At 31.9% G+C, this 24,916-nt stretch overlaps 1 protein-coding gene across 1 annotated transcript in view; it reads right to left on the reverse strand.

The window, feature by feature from the left end:
• The window catches only part of LOC143079737 (neuropilin and tolloid-like protein 2), a 34,671-nt gene extending 11,344 nt beyond the window's left edge, over positions 1–23,327 (reverse strand). Inside the window, exons 1-3 of the mRNA XM_076255290.1 lie at positions 22,971–23,327; positions 13,186–13,236; positions 5,501–5,665 (exon numbers count right to left, since the gene is read on the reverse strand). Coding sequence (XP_076111405.1) covers positions 5,501–5,665; positions 13,186–13,236; positions 22,971–22,989 — 235 coding nt within the window. The 5' untranslated portion in view covers positions 22,990–23,327. The remainder of the gene's footprint in view (positions 1–5,500; positions 5,666–13,185; positions 13,237–22,970) is intronic.
• Positions 23,328–24,916: the final 1,589 nt, after the last annotated feature.

Genomic DNA, 24,916 nt, shown 5'->3' on the forward strand with positions numbered 1-24,916 from the left:
GATTTTATGTCGCTGCTTGGAACTTTTATATTGTGTAGCTGTCTACTTTGTAATTTTTTTGGAATTCTTGTTTTTAACTAATGATTTTTGTCCTATCGGCATAATTTGATACGAAAAGCATCCGAATTGAAATTCTTTGTGCTATCGACTGAGTCTTAAATTATCTTAAAAATTTACGTGCAACTGAAGATTCGTTCTCTTATGGGAACTCCTATCTTTGTATTACCGAATAACTCCCTTTATTATCAGCTAATCATCTCTCCGATCAAAAACAAAACATGTGCATATGCTTGTTCATATTTTAGGGAAATCAATTTTTCTATATTGAATAAATGAATGGAAACCTTATCTTTTGGCTAAGAATGCATATATTATTATCAACAAGATTTACAAAATGCAAAAGTTGTGCTGATTGTTTGAACATAAATCTATCATAAGATATAGATATGGCACGTCAAAGCAGATAACCTAATGCTATGATGTATACACAATAATCAATTACAACGATTGATAAACATCAGCAACGACTGTTGGAAAAAAGTATGATTTCATAATTAATTAATGATTTTTCGTTTTTGTAATAAAAAAAATAATTCACCAAACTGTATAGAAGTTTATTTGGTCACCTCTATTCATATAATAATGTTGACTTATATCTGTCACGAGAAAAGGAGAACATAATTTGAAAGATATTGATTGATTGAATGATTGATTGATGTCTCAAAAATTGTGTATAAAACATACATTATTACACTATATCATATACGACTAAAGTTGAAAGTTGTTTCAGATAATGCAATGTATGAATACCAGTTCTATTTCAATGTACGTTACGCTTAGAAATAACGGATAATCTGATTATAAACCGCAAATTTACATTTTCGGTTATAGATAAAAGAAAGGCAACAGTAGTATACCGCTGTTCGAAATTCATAAATCGATTGAGAGAAAAACAATTCCGAGTTACCAACTTAAACTGAGGGAAAGACATCAAATATAAGAGGAGAACAACGACACAACAGAAACAATAATATGTAACACACAGAAACGAACCATAAGATAACAACTGCCATTTTCCTGACTTTGTACAGGACATTTTAAGTTAAAACGGTGGGTTGAACCCGGTTTTGCGCACAGCCAAACCTCGCGCATTAATGGAAATGTTAAATATAAAACTAAAATAACAACATTACATGACAGGACTACAGTACAAATTAATGCAAGAACATTAAGGTTTATGACCCCTTCTGTAGCCATTTTTGTAAGAATTTTTCAAACTTCAATTGTATCAAAACTACAGATATAACGAATAATAGAGATAGGCCATTTTGTACATACACCAAGGGGAAACTTGATGCAAAGCATTATTATTTACTGTTTCATTTTATTTAATAGAAAAAGAGTACTTAGTGGCAATTAAACCAAGATTTTTATAAAAAATCCACAGCCTTTTATACAGAGGTTTTTGTTTTGAAACATAGATTACTCATTTGCTTTAGTATGATGTGCTAGTGTTTATTTTTTACAAAATGTTCAAACCAACCTGTAAATTCCAAAATACCTCGTGCTGAGTCACTAAAGTCGAACATACCCTAAAAGGTGTACTCACTTTCTGTACAGAGTACTATCTTTTTACCCGGAAGTAAAACAACAAGATAGTACATTGTACAAACTTTCTGTACAGTACTATACAAGTTTTAAATAGCATTTTTGTCGGCTCACTTCGGCCATCGTAGAAAATAACTATCCTGTTGCAAATTAACAACAATATATTGGTGTAAATAATATACAATCAATCGGTCTTACGCTCTTTTATTTATAATACATGCAATAACTATGTTCCTGTTGTAATGGTAAGAGTTTGGAAAAATTTCATAGAAGAAAATGACCACCTACTATGAAAAAGCAGACTCCTGTTTACATTTGAAGTTTCCGGCACGCGTCGGTTCAATTATTTTAAACTTAGAATTAACAGATTAAGATAAATGTTAAAGAACAACATTCGATTATTTAACCAAAAACTCAGGTAATCTCTTTACAATTTTCATCCGACATCTTATTTATTTGACTAATATAAACAATTCGTGTGGTTAGAATGTTCTTTGAATCTTGAGTAAGGCTCCTGTTTATCAGTTTGATTACACAGAATTATTTTTATGCAACCTCACTACCATCCAAAGTCAAACATATTTTTCAGATCTTAGTGTGGTTTTTTTTCCGTCAGGGGCGATGCCAACGATTCAATCATAATTCAGTTATAACACCATACGTGCATGTATGAAAACAATAGAGTACAATAATACAATGTATCATACCGCTATTGTACGACCCCAAGATTTGTTTGCGGTCGTGCACAAATGGTTGTAAATTCGAAGTTCTCAATGAAATTATGAAGTGGAAAATACGTTGTCCAAAAGCAATTGTGACTATTTTATTGCAATGCGTTTCCTTAATGTGTGTTTAATATTTTATTTTGCTGCTTGGAAATTTTATATTGTACTTTCTCTGTCATCAATTTGTGTTTTATTTTGCTGTTTTAATACTTTATGGTAAAGCTGCTTATAGACTTTTAGCTTAGTTGTCATGCACGCTTATTCATCTGCTTATCTTATATGTGTGTCCTATGTGGATGATAACCTTTGATTTGAACATTAACAGCTTTATATAATTCATGTTGTTAATGTTAACACGTTGATCATACAGTATAATATTAAAAAGGTACGACATGATTCAATTACATATGTATGACATGTTTTAATAGCATATTAGTGACATGTTCCAATAGCATACGTAGAACATGTTTCAATAGCATATGTATGACATGTTTCAATAGCATATGTATGACATGTTTCAGTAGCATGAAATGTGCATGAAATATGTATGACATGTTTCAATAGCATGAAATGTGCATGAAATATGTATGACATGTTTCAATAGCATGAAATGTGCATACATATTTCAATAGCATGAAATGTGCATGAAATATGTATCACATGTTTCAATAACATTAAATGTGCATGAAATGTGCAATGTGCATGAAATATATATGACCTGGTTTTTTTTTCATTTCCGTAAGTAACGAGTTTGTCATACAAACATTCAACCCTGCTTTGATAACTAAATATATATGATATATAACGTTTAGGTAAATTAAATTTGACAACTGAATGAGAGGACGTTCATTCTTGACATAATGTTTCGTCATCAAACTGTTAAGTTTGAGGGAGAAAACATTATAGAAGAATCTCATTCAAACTTCGAATGCATATATATATATACACGCTATTTGCATTTGTACAATGGGAATTAAAAGGGACATTTTATTATTGAGTAAAGTTTGGATCAGTAAATCAAAGCTATATACATTCTGTAATAAGAGATGGGTATTAATGGTTTTTCACAACACAAAAATATGGAATCTTGTTTAAGTGTGTTATATATTTGTGTTGCAAATCAACCCTAATCGTTTGATTTTCATCTGAAACATCTTGTGAAAGTATAATCTTTTTAACTGACAAAGAACGAAACCATCTGTCCACACTTCCCCATGGACTGATGAAAGAAATGCGAGTGGTTTTCCTTGATTTTATTCTTATCGCCTCTGATTTTAATGAAATTATTTCAACAGTTAGATACGCTTGGGGTTTGAAAATTGTTTTAAAATTAACATTATACTGTGAGCACCTGGCTGAGTCACGTGGCAGTCAAATCAGACTTTAGTCAGTCATGGATCGTTGTGCTAAGATAAATTCGGATTCAGACTTTTGAAACAGGCAATCACGTCGTAACCACAGCCTTAAAATATATACCAAATGTTCAATTACGTAAAAAACAGTTTACCCTGCATCTGGTGTGCAGCTAAAAGTATCATATGTTACAATTAATCTGAACTTATTGATAAATTTGCCATGTTTTCTCCACTTAATTAAAATAGTGCTCATAAAACTCATCTGCTGGAAAATTTAAATGACGTATATTTATAAACTGAAATATCTATACTAGATCAAAAATCATCATGGACTTCGGCACTGAAACTTTTGACATTGCTTTTTTTTCAAGCTCCAGTGGCCATTCCAAAAACTATGAAAGACAAGTCAATATTTGACTTATGCAGATGCCTTCTAATTATAGAATATGCTAAATCACCACGTTTCATACGCCCTCACCTTCATTGACCTTTTTTCAAGCTGTGGTAACGTTGAGAATTTTAGGTATCGGTATGCATCAAACAAATAGTTATCAAAGGTACCAGGATTATAATTTTGTATACAAACATTATAGATCAACAATAATTCAATGTGAAATCATTATGAAAAGCAAATGTGACATGTTTCATATCACATCATCTAGTTTCAGACTCCATTACTGTCTTACTCCCACCATGTATATTAGCCGCAATTCATCAAAAATGTCAAATTTATTCATAGAGTTATTCATCATAATTTATCTATATCTTTATCTTTGTTTCATTGACCCAGGGTTGCGTTCAATATCGTAGCAGCTACATAGGGCTACCTAATTTTTGTACCACTGAACGTGCAGCTAGTCTATCTGCTCTTTAGATCTATTTTGTTTTTATTTTTTAGTGATTAAGATTATAACACAATGTTGACTGCTGTACCTTTTTTTTTTACATTTTTTACCTATTATGTGACAATGTCTGTTTGTTTTGTTCACGCATCGTTTGTCAATATAATGGAATTGGAAGCGACTGTCATACAAGTGAACAGTTTAGCTAGTTATAAAACCAAGTTCTATCCTGTCAGAAATATGACAGTTGTTATCCATTCGTCTGATGTGTTTGAGCTTTTGATTTTGCCTTTTAACTAGGAACTTTTCGTTTTGATATTCCTCGGAATTCAGTATTTTTGTGATTTTACTTTTTTTTAGCAGATAAGCTAGCTTCACGTTCAGTAGTCAAAAATGTACGTAGCCCTATGTAGATATATGTAGCCGATACTAAACGCAACCCTGGGTTCATTTACAACAAACAGAAGAGTCAGTAGTTTGTTCAAAATCCGTCTTTGTTTCAGAATTTGTTTTGTATCTAGATTGTATTAGTGCTTACAAAACAGAAGCAAATATATAAAATAATATGGAATTTACTAAAATTTGTCAAACTTTTCTTTGACCAGGTAAACTTGGTGCACATAATCGGTTGTCACATACACAGTTTTTGGTCAAAAACTTGTTCAAAGAACAAAAATAATTTCCGTCCAAGTTCATCCAAGTTTCGAGAAAAATAGGATGAGATTCTATTTCTTGAAAAGTCCGATAAAGTTTTTGATAAAAACAATTTTCTGGGTATTTTTTTTTATTAACAATCACTGTTACATTGCAGGGACAGAAACAGTTTTGAAATAAAAAAAAAAAAGATGAGATACATTTGTAGATCTAATGAACATGAACTTTGTTCCAGCTATAATCATGTATACAAGGTAAAAAACGATTCATAAAACCAATATATTACCTAACACAGATATGTAAATAACAAATTTACCTTCAATATAACGGGCACAATTCAGGTTCGTAGAATAATTGCTAGGAAAGTTCGGACTAAAAAACTCCATTTCAGACGGGTCTCCATAAGTGAAATTCCAACATCTTGGAGGTACAGAATCACTTATCTCTGGTTGATCAGAAAGTGTCAGTGAACCTGGACTTTCTGTAAATATTAAGAAATATAGAGAAAAAATGAATAAGGAGAATGTTCATTTTACAGAAAATTGGCTCACAAGTAGCAAAGTGCAATACCAGCCATTTCAGACGGCAACAATAAGATACAAAGTACAAACAGTTTGAAACATATTTAACATCTTTCTATACGTATGCCGATGTTTGAGAGTATTATACCTCCATATCAGGATTTTTTTGCAAATTCTAAATGACATTTTGACATTTTTTATATGACTCCAAAAGACCATCAATGACGGTGCAGCAAAGCAAAGTGGTTGAAAGAATTACATGGTTCTGGTATATGGGATGACGATCGTAAGGTGAGACATCAACTGACGAAATGATATACTCAAGTGCACATAATATTATATAAAAAAAAAACAAATGATGGTAATCCATGCGATGACGAGTATTTTTCTATTATTATTCATATATCATTATTTTTTACATCAAGTATACTTCTTTTAATTATTGAAAAGAATGAACCCAATTTTAAGGAATTTTACCACCGTACCCCTCATAGCTATACACGCCAAACTTTGCATTAATTTATAAAACATTATTCTTGAGGACTGCTATGTTAATGTAGGTAGTAAGCATGCACAGTTTACTTGTGAGACAAACAGTTATCTCTTAAATATGTAATAAATGTTTGTAAAAACACCTAAAGGTTTACATAATGCGAGATAACAAATCTTATTATGTAAAAAAAAATGTAAAACTTTTGTAGGTGTTGACACAAATGATAGATTACAGGAAATGCAATTCCAGAGTCAATCACTTGATACAAGTTCCTTTTTTAATGAAGTCAATTTAATATCAGTTACCACTTTTCAAGGACCAATGGGAGAAAAGGTTCTGTGAAAAACACAGGGCACAGCTGTATTTCTGATAGCGACCGTGTTTTATCAAAACGAGTTTTAATTTTGGTTTTAAACTCTATTAATGTACGCAGGTGCTTTTTATTTATTTTAATGTTAGATGGTTATATTCATAAAAATTGTGATTATGTTAACATGTTTCTGCATTCTTCTCACGTAAAGCCAGGAAGTCAGTGTCTATACCAAGAAAATTTGCATGTCGAACCATCATGTTTGGTCAACAGTTAAAATAACAGAATTTACCATTTAAAGATGGTTTAGGATTAAACAAGAGACATTAACGAAATCGCCATATGTATTGTATGGTGCGTAATCACATGATAGGATACATCAAAGTATTCAAACAGGAGTATCATGACGGGTGTAAGAACTGTTGATCCGCCCGGAGTAATTGGGTTTGTGCTGATCAATCTTAAGTTTTCTCATTAGTGGTTTGTTTCTACGTTTTTTTTTTTAAATTTCTGTTGCAAACTGTTGTTCTTATGTTTCTAACCCCCCCCCCCCCCTCGGTATATTCTGCATCTTTGAATTAATTTTCAATAAAATATGTATATTTTTACCATCACGTAACTATCAAATGTATGAAAAGAAATCGTTTGAATACTCCAATAAAAGTAAACATCCAAGTACAGAATACGAATATAAAATAAACTTTTGAGCTCTTCGAAACATTCAAAATTGGGGTCAAGGTTTCACTTGAACTTTCAATCTATAATACTAAAATTACGAGGTCCAATTTGTCAGCCGTCATCACGTAAAAACGACGAATCAAAGAATTCAACTTTATATACAACTAATATAGTACAAAGGTGCAGATTAAAAATGACACCACTCCAGGCCTTTTTTGTTTTCCACGTAATTAATATTGCCAATAATTAGGAAGTTCCGGGTCGAGTCCGATACTGATACCAATAGTATAATCACCTGTTACCTATTACCTTATCTGTACCTTTCCGCATCTGACAGGCGCACCACCAAACGATCTATTCAGGATTAATATGCTATATACACGTGATATATAATCACAGGGTTGACACTACTAAATTGTCAAATTGTTACCTATTGTAGTATTTTAATCCGTAAGACTTTCTAAGATAACAATACGAATACTAAAAATCTGGACTAAAAATAAGTTTCAATTTGTTAGCGGGCATGACGTAAAACAGCGAATCAAAGAATTCATCTTTATTTATAACTAATATAGGACAATGCTGTTGATTAAAAAATACTCCATTCCAGGACCTTTTGTTTTCCAAATAATTAATATTACCAATAATTGATAAGTTCCAGTTCGACGGGTTCAAACAGAAAGATTTGAAAGCAGAGAAAATTGTGTATCTTATAATCGGCATGACTTTATCAGATGACAGTACTAATACTAAGATGAGGCTTGCGCATAGTTATATACTTTAATTCAGTCATGGACCCGCGATATCACGGGTGTGTTCTAGTTGTCTTATCAAATTATGAGTATGCCTTTTTAAAAAATCGACAATGGAACAATTGCTCAAAGACAGTATACAATCATCGAAGGCAAAACAGAATAAAGTTATCGAAAGCATGTCTGACTTTAGGTGTACAATAATCAAAAACGTCGTGTTTACTATTTTTAATGTTCATCATAATCTTTTTGCTAATAGGGTCGAATTTACAGACACACCTGTGCACTTGGAATAGCTATAAGACATGGCAGGAACTATAGATAATTAAGTCTCAAATGCATTTAATGTTTCAGAAAACACACTTTTCTGAATTTTTCTATTCATTTGTCTGAAAATCCAGTTTTGGATTTATAATTTGGTTCTTGTTGTAAATTCAACCTTATTAATGAATCAATGTAAAACTAGTTAGAGCAATAGCTTATTCTTTCTGTAATTTCTTCAGCTGCTCGTTGAAGGTCTTATTCACATTCCCACCACCTCTATTCTATGTCTCTCCATTCAAACTTTGCACTTGTTTGGCTTTATAACAATTTTGATCTTAGTGTCACCGATGAGTCTTATGTAGACGAAACGCGTATAAAATTATAAGCCTGGTACATTTGATAACTTTTTAAGGCATGACAGGAACTAAATATTTCAATCTCAAATGAATTTTATGTTTACTTGTACACTTTCTTGATTTTGCTATTCATATGTCTGAAAAATCCAGTTTTGGATTTATAATTCGGTTCTTATTGTCAATTCAACCTTATCAATGAATCATTGTAAAATTCGTTGGAGCAATAGCTTATTCTATCTGTAATTTTACCAGCTGCTCATTGAAGGTCTTGTTAATATTTTATTCTTTCCATCTCTGTTCAATGTCTCTCCACTCAAATATCATATATTGCCTGGGGCTTGTGGTGTCAGCGCAGACACCATGTTTTGTTCCCTAACCTTTTTTGGGACTTTGAGCTCCACTTACTTCTTACTTCACAATGATAATTATATCAGTTGTAATAAAAAACTGAGTCTTAATAAAAAAAATATATACCACTTTACATCATAAACCAGATTTTCCACAAACCTCCACTTTTACCGTCCTCAACATCTTTTATTCTGTTCAATTGATAAGGAAGCGACAAATTAAGGCAACAGTAGTTAACCGATGTTTAAATCTAGTAAAGTGATCAGGAAGAGACAAATTAAGGCAACATTAGTTAACCGATGTTTAAATCTAGTAAAGTGATAAGGAAGAGACAAATTAAGGCAACAGTAGTTAAGCGATGTTTAAATCTAGTAAAGTGATAAGGAAGAGACAAATTAAGGCAACAGTAGTTAACCGATGTTTAAATCTAGTAAAGTGATCAGGAAGAGACAAATTAAGGCAACAGTAGTTAACCGATGTTTAAATCTAGTAAAGTGATCAGGAAGAGACAAATTAAGGCAACATTAGTTAACCGATGTTTAAATCTAGTAAAGTGATAAGGAAGAGACAAATTAAGGCAACAGTAGTTAACCGATGTTTAAATCTAGTAAAGTGATCAGGAAGAGACAAATTAAGGCAACAGTAGTTAACCGATGTTTAAATCTAGTAAAGTGATCAGGAAGAGACAGATTAAGGCAACAGTAGTTAACCGATGTTTAAATCTAGTAAAGTGATAAGGAAGAGACAAATTAAGGCAACATTAGTTAACCGATGTTTAAATCTAGTGAAGTGATAAGGAAGAGACAAATTAAGGCAACAGTAGTTAACCGAGGTTTAAATCTAGTAAAGTGATCAGGAAGAGACAAATTAAGGCAACAGTAGTTAACCGATGTTTAAATCTAGTAAAGTGATCAGGAAGAGACAAATTAAGGCAACAGTAGTTAACCGATGTTTAAATCTAGTAAAGTGATCAGGAAGAGACAAATTAAGGCAACAGTAGTTAACCGATGTTTAAATCTAGTAAAGTGATAAGGAAGAGACAAATTAAGGCAACATTAGTTAACCGATGTTTAAATCTAGTAAAGTGATAAGGAAGAGACAAATTAAGGCAACAGTAGTTAACCGATGTTTAAATCTAGTAAAGTGATCAGGAAGAGACAAATTAAGGCAACAGTAGTTAACCGATGTTTAAATCTAGTAAAGTGATCAGGAAGAGACAGATTAAGGCAACAGTAGTTAACCGATGTTTAAATCTAGTAAAGTGATAAGGAAGAGACAAATTAAGGCAACATTAGTTAACCGATGTTTAAATCTAGTGAAGTGATAAGGAAGAGACAAATTAAGGCAACAGTAGTTAACCGAGGTTTAAATCTAGTAAAGTGATCAGGAAGAGACAAATTAAGGCAACAGTAGTTAACCGATGTTTAAATCTAGTAAAGTGATCAGGAAGAGACAAATTAAGGCAACAGTAGTTAACCGATGTTTAAATCTAGTAAAGTGATCAGGAAGAGACAAATTAAGGCAACAGTAGTTAACCGATGTTTAAATCTAGTAAAGTGATAAGGAAGAGACAAATTAAGGCAACATTAGTTAACCGATGTTTAAATCTAGTAAAGTGATAAGGAAGAGACAAATTAAGGCAACAGTAGTTAACCGATGTTTAAATCTAGTAAAGTGATCAGGAAGAGACAAATTAAGGCAACAGTAGTTAACCGATGTTTAAATCTAGTAAAGTGATCAGGAAGAGACAAATTAAGGCAACAGTAGTTAACCGATGTTTAAATCTAGTAAAGTGATAAGGAAGAGACAAATCATGGTAACAATCAAAAACTGATGGCATCGATTGAACTTCAAAAGAAATTAAGTGTGCATCGAAAGCCAAAGCGTCTCCTGTTATACTTGCATCACACACCATGCGAACTCCTACTCAGTAAACATTTCACAAACTGAAATAGGACATCATCATTAAATTTAAACATCATATGAACATACTGATATCTAAAAAAACTAAGACTGCTAAGTATATATCTATAATGAGTTGAGATTCGAAAAATCTTATCGGTCAACCAATTGGTGATTGTTACCGTAAATATTGTGTAGTTTTGATTGCTATCGTTCTTCCATACAACTATGTCTTTCGTGTAAGGATTACATCCCTGTTAACATATACAAATGTGAAACATGTGAACTGAGATGTCAACTGAGATGTGTGACAGCGTTTTGATGGCGCAGAGGTAATGTTACTCCTGCATGGGGTATGGGGAATTAGCGATTTCGAAAATAGAAATCATCACGCTATTCATAAGTTATTATTTGAGGTCGTCCATCGGTGTCAATTTAAAAAAAAATATCAAGATATGAACAAACTCATCATAGATACAGAGATTAACAGATGAAGAAGACCTACCACTTTGAATTCAATAGTATCCTTAATTTCAAATTCACTGGGATATATGACATGTAAGCAACTCATTTCAAAGTGGGTTAGTGAGTGACAAAACTTCATCCATATCTCTGAAACTGAAATTGATGAACTTTGCAAAATGTTTTCCTTTCTGATTGTGAGGAGATAATGAATGAATTCTGCATACTTGTCGACCAGTAGTGAGGCATAATTAGTATGCATTCCACCAACTTAACAAATAAGTTATCGATTAAAAAAACAGCATTTTAATGATTATATCATTGGTGTATTTATCCATCAAAGTTAAAATGAAGATAGCAATCAAATGTCACCGTACGACCATCAACAATGAGAAAAAAAAATACCGTAAATTCAGCTATAAACAGTCCTGACATGTAAACGTGAACCAATTCAATTGAGAAAATTTACGGTCTAATTTATAACAAAAGTATTCATGAAAAATCAAAAATGACAGACACGAAACAACGACAACCACTGAATTACAGACTTTGGAGATGCACGTTAAGAATGTGTCAGGATTAAACATGTTCGTGAGCGCTGAACTTGCCGCTTATTCTTGGACATTTGTGTTGAAGCAAAGCATAAGAACAAACTAAAAAAATCAGTTTAAAAGGGCTTAACTCATTACTGTTTAATTGATATAGAACTTCTTTTTCTATGTGAGATCATAAAATGCAGTCAAATCCACCTCGGAATCTCGATAAACTTAGTGACAAGCTCGCCATGAAGTATACGCGACAAAACTTTCTGTGTTTTTCTTAAACATTTATTTTTATTTACATCTTACATTTTGGTTTCAACATGAGTGAGTTAAAACCGATGGTTACATTTAGGTAGCAGAAGATGTTACTAATTAGTAACACTATTTATCTACAATTTTTTGATTAATTATTTTTCTATTTTTCATAAATCTCTTTAAAATCGCGATAGATTTCAATCTTATAAATTATTTAAGAATATATTTAGTGAAGCTCTTAGATTACCAGATGCTTTACTTTAACATGCAGGTGCAACTAGACATCTTGAAGATGGTAATAGTATATAATGAATTAATAGCAATTTGTACGTAATTTGTTTCATAGGCACATCAATTAGCAAAAGATCGATGACATTTTTTGTGTTTTCTGTTACAAAGTTGATATGGAGAATAAAAAAACAACACTTTCAATTATTCGCATTGGTAAATGATGTCTTAAGATTTAAATGATTTAACACTGGCCAGGGTGGCGTGCTGATGTAAGCGGTCTATTAAAACTCTCAGGAATAGCATTGTTCGACTTTGGAGTAATTCTTTAGAAAATACAGTACATGGTGTTACTCTCCGTCACATATAGGATTACTCACATAACATGACGATGAATGATAAAAGGTTCTGAATTTTAATAAATCAAACCGGTAAAACTAGCTGATGGTAATACATAGCTGACGTCTAGTGGCAAATTTAACATGCATATTACCAATGGCATATTATAGACGTCAATAGTCAATAATGTGAAGGAAGTCGGATTATGTTTTCGAGCTATCATATATGGCCTTATCAGGCCCGTAGCCAGGAATTTCCAAGGGGGGTTCGTTGGTCTCATGAACTGGACTTTAACAGTCACAATTTGAACAAAACGTTGACTTTAACAGTGCTTATTTGATTTAAGGGGGGGGTCGTCCGAACCCCCCGAACCCCCCCCCCCCCCCCTGGCTACGGTATATACTTTAACATGAAGTTGATCCTGTTTTCCCCTTTTTTTTACCTAATGCCACGTGCTTTCCCGAGTATCAACTAATGTTGTTGGTGATATCGTCAGGAGCATAATGATATCAGCGCTTTATTGTAATTTGTGTATGCAAATGTTTACTCACCACTTCTTTGGGCTGTGAATCCTTTACAGCACAATAATAAAAACACGAAATCTGAAATTGATAAACAGAACTATAAAAATATGAATAACTGTTTACTGCTCGTCCTATAGAATAAATAAAATCAAAAGAGTAAGATTCAAGTTTGAAATCCAAAGGGGCTGATTTTTATTGGTGAAAGATTTGACAGAGAGTAATGTCAGATTTATATTGTTTGTGTATTAGAACACATATCAAGTGTTCAAATAAAGTAAGACAGTTGTTTACATTTTTTTCCTTTTATTGTGTCATTGACAATCGTATCTTTATTTCCTTCTTTTAATAAGATAACCAACTTTACTTATGTTATAACTGTAGCTTAGAAACTGTAATAGATAAATTTATAGAAAATGCAAAGTCCATTTTCTGCAATGTGACCCATCTCTCTTGTTCCAATTGATCTATTTGATTTTCCCGCCAGTGTAATCTTGTAAAGGGATAGTAATACGCTCTTGTGGTCTGATCAACTTTTAAAATACTTAGAGACACATGTGGTCTTTGAATTGTAACAACTGTAAACCGATATATATAATTCGATCATGTTAACAGATATCAAAACTTTGACAACGAATGAGATTTTGCATTTACTATAGTATGTCTGAAAATCAAATATAATGTATAAAATTGTTAAATAATATTGTTAAACATCAAATCTTGGAAACTGCATACATAGATACATGTAGGGTTGATATAGCTTATCTTTTAAAATAATGTACATGTATTCTTTTTTGACAAAGACATATATTTAAAACACATAAATTTGTGTTGCAGAAATACATGAATCCAAAAATTATAAGAAAATGTCAAGGTGTGGTTGACAAGAAAGATCAGGAAAGGGCATAATATCAAAACATTGTGCGACATTAAGGATAAACTTTTTATTGGATTAATATTTTTTTCGTAACATGAAAGGTTGGAGGTTGTACTTGGTTTGTATGTAATACTGTTATCGGCGATATTCGTACCATGTGTTGCGTTATAATCAGCTAGATCGAGGGTCACTCTGTTCACAATACATATGGTTTTCATCTTTTCATCTATCAGGGAATAATTTGCAATTCTAAACGAAAGATATGATTGTATAATTCCTGTATCTTGAAAATATGATACCAAGAAGTCACTCACTGATGATTTATAGGGTGGTCAGGGTAAATGTTATCAGTGTTATGACAAAATCTGCCTTACATAATAAGTTCCTAGATTGGAAATTTGATTTTGATCACGGGGTTCTTTATCATTCTTTTAAGCATTCGATCAATAAAATACACTTTTAATTATCAGTCAAAACTATCGATTAATTTTGACAAAAAAAGCATATTTTGCAGGGTTCCTATCAGAAAAAAAAACACCAGAAAGTCACATAAGTGCGTGAAGAAGATATTATTAGTTGCGAACTGAAGTTTTGATTAAGATTTGATATTTGCAGGATAGGAGGGAAACAGGACACAATCCGCATACAAAAAAATCAATTCTTTGTAAATTTCAAAAAGCGATACAAATAATTCTCAATACATACAAGCCTATACAATCATTTAATGAATTACTCTATCTTCATTTGAATGCCTACAGAACCTTAACATTGCGGAAGAAGAAATCTGCTGATTCAATTCAGTTTGACGAGAGTCATTAATTTGAGATTGTTTGAAAAGCGTGGAAGCTTAAAGATAAGTTTCTTTTTTCTGTACCAATTTTGTTCTAGCGATATACATTCTAGAACAATCAAGTAGCAGGAGGTATTATTGTAAAGGGCTCATTTATCCGAGGTGTATATTTGTTTTTACCTCGCTTTAAAAAAAGGTATACAGCAGCGAATCATGTGCATCGTTCAAGTAGATGTAATACCGAACCACATTTCATTCTCCTTTATTCAATTGTTTTATTTATAGAATTTTAAGTAGGCAATAAATATACTCATCATAGATACCAGGACTAAATTTTATATATACGCCAGACGCGCGTTTCGTCTACAAAAGACTCATCAGTGACGATCGAATCCAAAAAAGTTATAAAAAGTCAAATAAAGTACGAAGTTGAAGAGCATTACTCCAAAATTCCTAAAAGTGTTGCCAAATACAGCTAAGGTAATCTATGCCTGAGGAAGAAAAGCCTTAGTATTTCAAAAAATTCAAATTTTGTAAACAGTTAATTTATAAATATAACAATATCAATGATAATTCATGTCATGTTAACACAAAGAGTGCTGACTACTGGGCTTGTGATACCCTCGGGGAAATAAATCTCCACCAGCAGTGGCATCGACCCAGTGGTTGTAAATAAACTCATCATAGATACCAGGACTAAATTTTATATATACCACTGTAGGTGCATCTCGTATTATATACCTCCCTTATACCTACTCAATCGCAATTAATTTCCACCCTGCAACTATTCAGCACGATAATGGTGGGGTAACCTTTAGGTTATATAGCTCCTAACGTGTATATCCATCTTTAAATTTTTGAAGTGAGTTTCACAAAAAATCTTAAGACTGAATGTAACAATTCAATAAGGCTTTTAATTATTCGGGTTTTGACGTTCCTGGTGAAGGGTAAATAAGTACTTAATTATTTTTATAAACTTCAGAAAAGTTTGAAAATTAAATAACGATCATACTCATACTTTTTAGGCTCCAATTAAAAAAAAGAACAAATGAGAATCATTGTTTTCAATGACAAGGGGTGCGGTTACTCTGCTTCAACAGAAAAATGCCAAAATGTGTGTATTGGTGCTTTATATTAATACATCACTGCCTGATACTCTTAACAGGTAGCTGAAAAGAAATAACAATAAACTGACGGAAGAACTTAATGTTGATGCTTTTTATTCTTCTGGTGAAGTCTTGGTTATGTTGCCAGCTTTTTTCTCTCTGGTGTGATTAGTACACTAAGATATGCATGTCACTCTTTATAAAATGTATCAATTTTATGAGTCTTGTGCACGTGTTAGCAGATAGCAAATGCCCACAAGTTATGTAGTACTTTATCATGTTTATTGTTTTTAATTTATATCAAAACTTAAACTGCCCTTTTATCGTTTATTTTTACACTTTAGTAAATGAATCCTCGAGCATGAATCATTACGATATCTATAATTTTCAGAACGATATCTAGAATTTTCAGAACTAACTATATTTCGAATTTGCAGATAATTGTGTAAATGATCTTTCAGTGTTTTGTACTGACATGACTGAGTTGCATATTAATTTTCGCGGATTGGGCCAAAATAAATGAGCATGCGATGGCATCTTTGACTATTAAAACGTATGTCGTCTCCAAATGCAAATGATATTAAACATAGCTTATCGGTATGATGGGGTGTGTAAAGGATAATGTGTAATACAAGTCGAATAATTGTCAATTAAAATTGATAATTAATGTGTCAACCCTTAATTAACTTTTGTTATCATCGGTTATAAGTAGTGCTATCATTGTTTTCAAACCGTCTTATCACTTGATTTATTGTGTTTTTGAAGTGGGTAATTTTGTTATTTTGATAGAAGATAACCCACCAATTACCATCATTATCATGCAGTGATAACTTAGAACGATAGACAGGTTGTTAACTCTTCAAAGTCAGCGTATTCAATCGGAATTCACATTGGTCATACTGTTTATCGTACACTGTCCGTTGCTCTTAATATTTGTGTAAGGTTACATCGAGCAAGCGTCAATTAAGGGTATAGATGATGATACTGCATGTTTGATTTCGTCGATTTCTCTTTGCATTGTGAGTTTTTTGTATTCTCTCTTTGGTATCTTCAAACTCTATTTTAATAATTATATACACTCAGAAGTCAAAAGGTTTAGAAACTTGAATGGGAAATTCAGTTATTTAAGAATAAGAAGATGTGGCATGATTGCCAATGACACAACTCTACACAAGAGACCAAATGACATAGAAATACCATACGACCTTTAACAACGAGCAAAAATCATACCGCATATAAGCTATAAAAGACCCCGAAATGACAAATGTAAAAACAATTCAAACGAGAATACTTACAGCCTGATTTATTTACAAAATAATGAACGAACAAATATATGATTTACAGCAACAGACGACGACTACTGAATTACAGGCTCCATTCGTTTAAAAAAATAAATCAATGAATAAGATTTCAAATTTCAATATGCTTTTAAAGGATAAATTTGTTTTCAAAGCATTCTTGTATGTTACTCTCTTCAATAAATTGTTTTTCTATTCAGCAAACCGGCGGCTATATTGTCAACTTATTTTTTTACACGAGAAAAGGTATTTCTATGTATCTTATGTAAAACGAATGACTAGTACAATTATTTTGTTATTGATTAGAAATTGTTTGGCAATGTTTTTTTAGTTTTTAAACTTTCAGAAAACATGAAGTTGACCAGCATTAGCGTTTGTTCCGACAATTAAAAGCAATACAAAACAGACTTCTTCTGTTGTTTTACATGGCTACTCTTTACTTTTGACATTAATTGATGGGGAAGTAATATAAGCATGTTTGTTTCCATTCTTTATGACATTTACATGAACACAAATAATTATCTACTATGGCTATCACATTATCATATGATCAATTATTGTGAGCTTCTGTAGTACCTTAAACAATACAGTTAAGAACAAGTCCCTAGTAGCGTTTTTGCTTCATTCTTTTTATTAATCTTAAGTTTTACAAAGTAGTTCTTTGTGGAGTGATTTGTTCTATTGACTTTTGTCATGCAATTTGACTTTGTAAACATGGGTGTAATCCATGTTATTCAAATAATAACCTTTGATGTATGTTAGTGTTATAGACACCATGCAAACGATGGTCCTCATTCAGAACGGTAGAAGATAAGAAAATGCAATATGGCCGACACCGCGGAAAATTATTATGCCAAAAAACACCGTGAGGAATATATGATTTGGATTCCATCTTTAAAAACAGTTCATGTAACAAACTTTTTCATTGCATATTAATTTTCTAGCACTTTATGATGATATATGAAGTATATATATGGCACAAATCTTTTATAACTTATAACAAAACCCTTTGCAAAAAAAGTGTTTTTAAGGTAATCTTGGTCTTCATAGTAAAGTCAGTTTTCGCGGAATTATTTCTTGATATCAAAACCGCTGTAGACAGTGCAAGGAGATCTGTCATTCACTCGGAATAATATGTACGGATGAACGAACAATAAAGGGCAAAGAACTTTTAATTAGTATTTTCTCATCGTAAAACACACTAATAATACACAGATTTAGCATGTTCAGATGATTACAGGGCACATCAATATAGTTGTTAGAAAACTTGGCCGAACCATGGCAGTAGTATATTGATATAATATAATACTTCCATGACCGAACTAATGTACGAATAGAGAAAACAGTTCTGATAGATAGCTGACAAGTACCACTTTCGATAAACAAACAGATAAAATAAGTAAAAAAAAAGTCACTTCAGAAAATTATATTTTACATGCAAGAGTAAATGCTAGATTTTTACAACTGTTTAGATATGACAATAGTTATCAAGGGCACCAGGATTATAATTTAGTACGCCAGACGCGCGTTTCGTCTACAAAAGACTCATCAGTGACGCTCATATCGAAATATTTATAAAGCCAAACAAGTACAAAGTTGAAGAGCATTGAGGATCCAAAATTCCAAAAAAGTTGTGACAACATACTCCTCAAAAACAGGAGAAAACACTGCAAAATAGCACAATCTCGCCTGAGAGAACAATAGACGACCAATGTCAAAAGGAGGCTGTATAAATACAAGAAACGAAGTCTTAACTTGCATTAATAAAGAATAAGAAAAGGTAAATCATTTTATACGTATTTTGCAGTAAAAATTAAGTTACTATTAAGTGAGGTGAGCGATTACAGGCGATTTGGAGCCACCAGTAATGTTGTTACGGTAATTACCAGTATAGATAAAAAAAAAAAAAAAAAACATTAAAAAGTCGATAATCAGCAAGCTGACAAAAATGTCAATTTATCTTTTTTACGAAGGAAGATGTTTATTTGTAATCACAGTGGAATGAGCTCACTTATCTTATGTTTGTGTATACTAATATTTGACTCACATCTTGGTTAAGAGAATTATTGGTTTTGACACTTCTTTGAAGAGAAGGAGATTTAAGCAGATCTTTCTAATATATACATGTAATGAACCCACATGTTGACAATTTCAGGGTGGTCAAGTACTAAACGTACGAATCTACATAATGTACACTGGTGTTGAATGATTTTCGCCTATATCTATAGTCAAGTCCAGAAATGAGTCTGGTAAATTTTGACTGCGACATTCGACAGTTAATTGGACAGTCAATGAGCAGCATTACACCTTCAATCAATGTGCGTTTCTGCTGGCATCCGTAAAGAAATAATTTTCCAACTAGTCCAATTATACAAAATGAATAGTCAATAAATAAACAACATCTTTTTGTATATATCAGCCACGAAGGGGATGGCCCGGTAAGACCCCTGTTTGGCCCCAAAGTATGGCAGAATTACAAAATTGTTTATATGTCAACTTTTAGCTATTTATTGGAAAGAAGAAATACTTCTGCTACATAAATATGGGCTGTTAGTAACAGTAACATGTACATGTATCGGGTTCTAGCATCATTTAGTCATGCTAAATAACTGAAATCATAACAATTTTAGCATTTGAGTTTATTTTTAGACAGAAATTGTAAAGGTTGAGAATGAACACGGATGCGGCCACTTTCATTTTTAACAAGAACCATCTGAAAAGTGACATATTTGATAGATCTTTCATAGGTATGATTTTGGCGTCTTTAATGACTAAATCTGTTTAAATCTTTCACTTAAACTGATTGAATCGACTGAAGTAGACACTTAAGTGTGTAAAAAGTGTTTAAAATTTTGAATCAGATGAACCTAAAGTTTGAGACAAAAATCGGCAATTTCCGGACCTACTCCTTTATTCCGTAAAAGTAGTGAAATTTCGAGAAGTTGGTTTTCCCCACCCATGATTTACCATATTAGATTGACAAACCAGATACTTATAACCAATCGTGCAATACCCTCATATGTATAGTCAAGGTCGTTCATCACTTAGTAGTGTCAAAGATTTAATGTGTTCGGGTACTAATATCGTATTTTTGTACAGTCATTGCCGAAAGTCAATACCTTAGCACAAACATTAATCAAGAAAATATAAGTTTGTTGTTAATTCTCATGCCCATGTTTATTAATTCCACGCTTAGAAAGTTGATTATACGAACATTAATTTTATTAAAAAATGCAATTTGATTTTCATCCCATTACCTAGACCTCCGAGTGCAAACCGATTGCACATCACATCTGAGACATATTCTCAACGAGTGTTTTAACGAAGAGTTAATTGTCTCAAGAATGTTGTCTGTTTTGTGGTGAAATAAAACAAGTTGTGAACGAGGGTGTTAAAAGTTTTTTTTCCATAGAAATAAGGTGAACAGTTTTGCGATGAAAAAATGTTAGTGGTACATATTTCTACAAATGTTTTCCAGCATTAACTGGGGAAAAACGCACAAATTCTTTAATACTAACCGTAAAACGTTAAGGATGTTTTTGTCAGATTTTCGGAATCCTCTGGTTTTATCCATTTGAATGCCTTAAAAAAATTTCCCCATGAACCCCCATTTTTCTTTTAACAAATCTTTTATATGTATAATTATAAGTCATTTGTAAAAGTCTTATAAAATTTTATTTATTTTTTAATAGCATTTGAGAACTTTAACTGGTCAATGATAAAGCTATAAAAAATCAAGAGAGAACATTTTCCCGCCAAAATTCCAATGGCTAATATCTCGAAAACAAGCACATTGACCCCTATATTTTTTTTTACTTTTTTGATTCCTCAATTTATTCCCTATCAATGCATACTAGTTTTATGAAAAGTTATTTATTTTGAAACTGAGCAGCGAACATCCTTAATATTTTTCAGTGACGAACTTATAAATCCTAGACATAAGTGCATAATATAGAAATGATCAGAAATGTATATAATTCAATTAAAGGTGTGTTGTAACTGTCAACAATATGACGAGTGACTAAGCATCTTGATAACACCTACAATTAGAAATATTTACTAAACCTTCTCACAAAAAAAGCATATGTTCATTGAGCAAATGACAAAGATCAGTCTGTCTGAATATGAACAGTAATTGTTATGCTGTACTTTCAAAACAATCATCGAAAATTTACATTAAAAATCTATACTAGTCAATAACGATACGTAAGTTTGAACTCAAATTTGTCATTAGATATCAAACTTGAGAAAATTGGAAAAAAACGTTTAAATTATCCAACTAAAAGTGTTCATTTGCATAGCCAATAGCAAATGTATATGCTTAAGAAATTTGATGATGGAAAGTGAGAAAATGCTGTATAAAGATGAGGTACGATTGACATCATTGTCAATGAGACATCTCTCTTCCAGACTGAAATGTTGATTTGGTTGAGAATGATGACAAAAATCGCCAATTCGAGGGTGAGAATTTAGTATCCGTTTATCTGGAAACTATTTATCCCAGTCATGCCAGTTATAAGTTTTATGTTCAAATATCTGTTGCCGAATATTGGGAGAACAATCAATAAAATTGCAAATACTAAATTTCGTATTTTTGCATTAATTTGTGTAAATCAATGGTTTTAATGAGAAAAACAATCCTATCTAAACATAAGACCAACTAGGGTAATGTTGAAGATTGGATGCAGGTTGTCGCGTTAAATGGAAAATGAGTACATTTGTATTGGTTTTTTTCAGACTAGCATTTATTATAATGATGAATGGCCACAAAAAGGGTAGCTGATCACACCTCATCCCCATATACACAAAGAACACACAGTAAGGGTTAAATAGGCAGCAGGGTATAATAACACTGTAATCATGTCATATATGTTAAAAAAATTGGATCAAGTTAGTTTCAACATTAGGGTAGGCTAAAACCACAAATTGAACATTCCGAGTCACTTTCATTTCAAGCAACGGACTATGGTGACTTTTTACTTTTGCTACTGATACCGGCCATGTACTGATACCGGTCATGTCGGGTGCCATTACATAATCGAACAAAAAAGATATTTGACCGGAGACCAACTATCCCGAATAATCCAGTCGTTATATTACGATCACTTCGATCACTCTGGAGGACAATGACCGTAAGGGGGCGCTGTAATTATTCGAGTTAGAGACCAACAAAAACAATTCCATAATGTGTAAGTCTTATATGATAGTAATAACATGTATGCCAAATAACTTCTAAATACGATAAACTCATGAACCTTGCAGATATAAATGTTAAAGACTCTGACAAATCTCTTTCCTAAATGTAAAATGGCAATTAAATTCTATTACCTGACTTGTTAAATTCTCATAATTTTGATTAAATATGTGGTGTGGTAGGTATTAAATAATCTACATGCGAAGGAAGTTGAAATTAACGGTCAATAAATATTTAAAGTTGACAAAAGTGAATTGTCCTGGAATTTTTTCCGTTAAAAAGGCAAGTATTATGGATGTTTTTTTTTGCTTAATAAAGTTATCAATAAAATAAATGCATAAAAGTCGTGCGAAATAAAATTTCCAATATACGAATAAAATAGTTGTGTACAGATTTCTCGGAATTTTCTGTTCGGTTTAGCATATTAACACTTAAGCTGACTTATATGACTATCATTAAATTACTATAACTGGAAATTTGATGGAGAGGGCTATATCGGAAGGAGGGAAGATAATAAATTAAATCAAAAATGAATTATCATTGTACTTACCAGTATAATGTACCTCCATTTATATCAAGAGTTGATGAAACAATTGAAAATAGTATATTCCAAACTATAATAACTTCAATAAATTAGAAATATTCCGAATAACGCTACCAAATAACTACAAATATATAAGTATATTCCAATTCACAGTATATATTTCAAAGTATGTGTTTATGTTTGATTTCAATAAATTAAAACAACAAACAGTTAATTCAATGAAATTGTATCTCTAAGGTTACGTCAAAGTCCAACTCAAGCAAAGAAAAACATAAGAAAATATCAAAATCTCGTGTAATGCACGTGCATGAAACCGAATCTGCAGCCATACGATTCGTCGCAGCTTTGCAGATTAGCGTATAGAGAATGAGGATTTGCGCATCAACAAGTAATTGATGCCACGCCTCCTTTGATTATAAAGATATACATAATATTTAATTAGCTAGTGAGTTATCTATAAGGTATTAACTTCTGGTTCCATGGACTGTTAATTAAATAAGAAAATGTTTTATAAATCATAGAAACGTTTCTGCAATTCTTAGGAGATCTTAGGAAAGTCATGAAATTGGCAATTTTTGTAAATTTTTTTGAAAATCAATATTCACAAATTTGAAAATAATATCGTTTAAACTCATCCTTATCTGAGTATCTGAGTATGACCGTATTTGTCTCCGTGTTAATCTCAAAGAAAACAAATGTCCATTAAAGTTCAAATAAAGTTGATGTAAGCAATAAAAGGCAAGCGTAAGGCCTTCAACAATGAGAAACACCACACTGTATAGTATAACTGATTGTATGTTTGAAACGAGGTGGAATAATACACACAATAATGAAAAATAGTTTGCCTTGCTTCCCGATATAAAATAACAAGCAAACAAAAAAGTTTTTCACTACTCAACAACCTGTGCATTTTCTAATAAAAAGGTTGCATTCCTAATCGAGTACTGATTGAAACTCTCAGACCTACTGCTGTTCAACACAGCAATCGCCGTAAAATGTTACTTTATGTTAATCATGATATTTTAGTGATAATAGATGTTTATGTCAAATAAGATGTATATTTTTATAAGTCTTATAAGTTGATATCAGTTCCACGCCCCCTCGCACCGGGCATAATAAGAAACAGAAGTCTTCGGGAAATTTTGGCTGGAAAACAGTATGATTATATCAATGTAAATGTTTATTGTTGTAAAATGAAATAGTTTGTCATTATTTGACTGCTTCTGACGCCAAATTTGACAATTACATAATTTAATCGTAATATCATACTTTTGCACCATGCTGATTTGATATTTGGGGTATAGCTTCGCCTGTTAACATGGATAGCAAGTTCTGAAATTTATAATATCAAATTATTTTTAAACAAATCACGCTAAAATACAAACGTAGTACTAAAGAACTTTTATTAGTGTTAAGTCACTTCGCATAATACATGTACCTAGGCTACATGGGTATTGACCAATCATATTTAATAAACCATAATTGATTACAGTATTGTCTTTATTATTTTTGTGTGACAAGGGTTTTTGGCTTATTTAAAAGAAATATAAAAAATCTAAATTAATTAATTACTTAGTTTGCTACTTTCAATGGCAATGCAAACAAAATTGCTTTAATGCAAAAGAAATGTGCAACCTTTGTTTGTAATGAGGATATTAACATGTACTTCCAACTATGCTGTTTATCAACGATAGTAATAAGAACATGTAAAATAGTAAGAACATGTAAAAAAACACAATTGATTTATTCTTGGCGAATAAGATTATGAATTATATCCACTTATGAATTTGACATGGACACAAGGGATTAAAAGCTAAAGTGCATATGGTCACGGTGGATCAAAAGGAATAACATTGTCATACTGAGATTCGGCTAACACAAGGAGGTTGTATTAACATGTTAGATAAAATAACGTCCTTGGTTAACATGTGATTATTTACTCAGCAGGACAT

Source organism: Mytilus galloprovincialis, chromosome 6, assembly GCF_965363235.1.
Source record: "Mytilus galloprovincialis chromosome 6, xbMytGall1.hap1.1, whole genome shotgun sequence".
Classification (NCBI taxonomy): Eukaryota; Metazoa; Mollusca; class Bivalvia; order Mytilida; family Mytilidae; genus Mytilus; species Mytilus galloprovincialis.